This window comes from Protobothrops mucrosquamatus, unplaced genomic scaffold (assembly GCF_001527695.2).
Source record: "Protobothrops mucrosquamatus isolate PMUCROS unplaced genomic scaffold, P.Mucros_1.0 scaffold9227, whole genome shotgun sequence".
In the NCBI taxonomy this organism is placed as follows: domain Eukaryota; kingdom Metazoa; phylum Chordata; class Lepidosauria; order Squamata; family Viperidae; genus Protobothrops; species Protobothrops mucrosquamatus.
In genome coordinates this window covers 3352-5833 of record NW_015395019.1, presented here as the reverse complement: position 1 = coordinate 5833, position 2482 = coordinate 3352, and the positions used below count along the sequence as shown (strand labels likewise).

Here is a 2482-nt window from a genome sequence, read left to right as displayed (position 1 = left end):
ATTTGCATAATATTTTTATTCATATCTTGATTTACATGTCAAATGGAACACCATTGATAATACCCACATGGCATTCTTTTTAAAAAGTGTTGGGAAATCTGGGCTTATGTAGGCCATGTACACTTTCGGGACTTAATAGGAGATGACATTTCCTGCCTTTCATGTTTTAACATAATTAATTCTGATGTAACTTGAGCAGCGATGTTGGTCTTGTAGGCAACGTTACTCAGATTGACGGAGTATCTGTGAAGCAGCATAAGCAATCATTTTTAAATCTTTGTAATATTTCATAACTAACCTAGTTAATTCAAGTGATAGAAGGTTATGAACCTTGAATGGTTCAACTTTGTTTAAAATTGTAATGTTCCATCAGTGTCCCATAGGAGAGCAGGAATAAAAAAAAAATCTCAATTCTGAGGTAAGATATAATTAACATGCTCAATATCTATATCCACTTTTCGTACACAGTAACATTTAATTTAGTTTTAATTCCAAACAAAAGAATGCAATTATTATTTCTCTTAGATTGTGTCCAGGAATATACATTTTCCACATCGTCCAAGTAAAGTTAAGAAAAAGTCTGAGTTAACATACTTATTTTTTTCCAGGTGAAGGACCACTGGCTCTCCATTCACTTTAAATTCATATTGCATGGTGTCTTCATACTGAAAAGCAAAGAGTTCAGGGTTTACTTCTTAAAAAATTAGGCAAATAAAATGTGTACCCTCTTAACAACTCTACACCTGTATCAATTTAAATCTAATGAATAACTTGCCATAGCCAAATTATTCATTAGATTTAGAGTATTTCATCTGGTGCTTTGAACTGTAAGATCTTAAATTACCGGTAACTTTCCTGCATAAATTCAAGATCTCATTCTCTAATTGAACATCTTGGTGAATGAGGTTGAGCTGGGACAGAGAGATGGACTCAAAAGTCATCCAGTGATAGACTTGAATCTGGTTCTTAGAACTAATCTTGAGCTGTGACCACTATACCATCTTCACCTAGAAACACAACTTTTATATTTCAAAGTGATGCATTCTGGGAAGCTAGAAAGGATAATTTGAAATCTTATGGTTCACAGTTGTCACAGCTTTTATGAAGGATAACCAAAGAGCATAAAAAAGAAAAGAAATCCCTCAAAGTTACCTATTAATAGCAAATTTATGTTAGGCACAGGTAACCAGATCCACACATGTAGAATTTAAATTTACAGTACTTTACTGTATTCTGCCTATAATACAGGAATCTCCCTAGACTGCTTCCCTTCTCCTCAGAACAGATAAATAAACTTTAATGGAATTTCCTGGGGTAGTGGAGGATGTCAGTCCTAGATCTGTTGCAGCTATGAAATGACTCATGGCTAATTCCCTACTTGATCCCTCCTCACTGTACGGCTGGGTGTCTCCCAACACTTTGTTAGTTATACTAATCTATTAATATTAGGGAAATCTGTTTGTAAATTGCCAGGAGTCTCCTCAATTTTGTGTGTATTGGGAGGCCATATACATTTGTTTAATTAATAAATAAATAATGCAAGAAGGAACGTAGATTGCAATCCAAAATTCAGATAACCGTTAGATGGCAGAAAAGGAATATCAAACTTTCTGTGGGCTGACAAGAAATAATTTGTTGATGAAACAAAGATCTTTTTCTTACCTTTGGCTGAACTGCTCCTTTGGGCAATGCAGTGAGTTTTTGTGGATACACGACTTCATAATCATTAACGTTCCCAGATTCCAGAATTATAGAGCTCCCTTCGTAAGGAAAAAGAAAAGATTTGGTTTACTTTGGGATGTTATTCTACCATTTTCACATCCACAACACAATTTGTTATTCAGTTCTCAGTGAAGAATGGAATCTTTTTCTAGTGGGACACAGCACAGAAATCCAGAGTTTCTCTGGGAAGGCAATTTGCTGAATCATGTTTGGGAGCTGGAAATCTAACTAGAGGCATTGCTTTGGGCAGGTGCAAAAGAAACATTTTTGGAGCTTGAATAATCAGAAATAAATAAATAAATAAATAAATAAATAAATAAATAAATAAATAAATAAATAAATAAATAAATAAATAAATATAAATAAATAAATATAAATAAATAAATAAATAAATAAATAAATAAATAAATAAATAAATAAATAAATAAATAAATCTCAACCAATCTGGAAGTTTGTGCACTGAGTGATAAGAATAACACCAGAAATTGTAAATCAAAATATTCTGATTCACACTATTCAGTAAACCATACTGCATTACGGTTTAGCATATCTATTAGTCAAAAAGCTAGACAAACTTAGCTTTCTATGCAAATGCAGCTTATTAGGAATTCCCTTCAGTTGAACTGCTATTTCACTGCCATCCTAATAGTTTTACTGACTTTCCTTTCTTTCATTTTTAAAAGAATCTATGGACAACCCACAGCATCATAATTATCACAGGAACTCCTAAGAACATATAAATAATGAAGTGATTTCAGAA

The 2482-nt window shown here is 32.7% G+C and overlaps 1 protein-coding gene across 1 annotated transcript in view; it reads right to left on the bottom strand.

Annotated features, from left to right (window-relative positions):
• LOC107300935 (zinc metalloproteinase/disintegrin-like HR1a) overlaps window positions 1-2482 on the bottom strand; it is a 10035-nt gene that overhangs the window by 4844 nt on the left and 2709 nt on the right. The window contains exons 2-3 of the mRNA XM_015830215.2: window positions 1663-1760; window positions 591-665 (exon numbers count right to left, since the gene is read on the bottom strand). Coding sequence (XP_015685701.1) covers window positions 591-665; window positions 1663-1760 — 173 coding nt within the window. The remainder of the gene's footprint in view (window positions 1-590; window positions 666-1662; window positions 1761-2482) is intronic.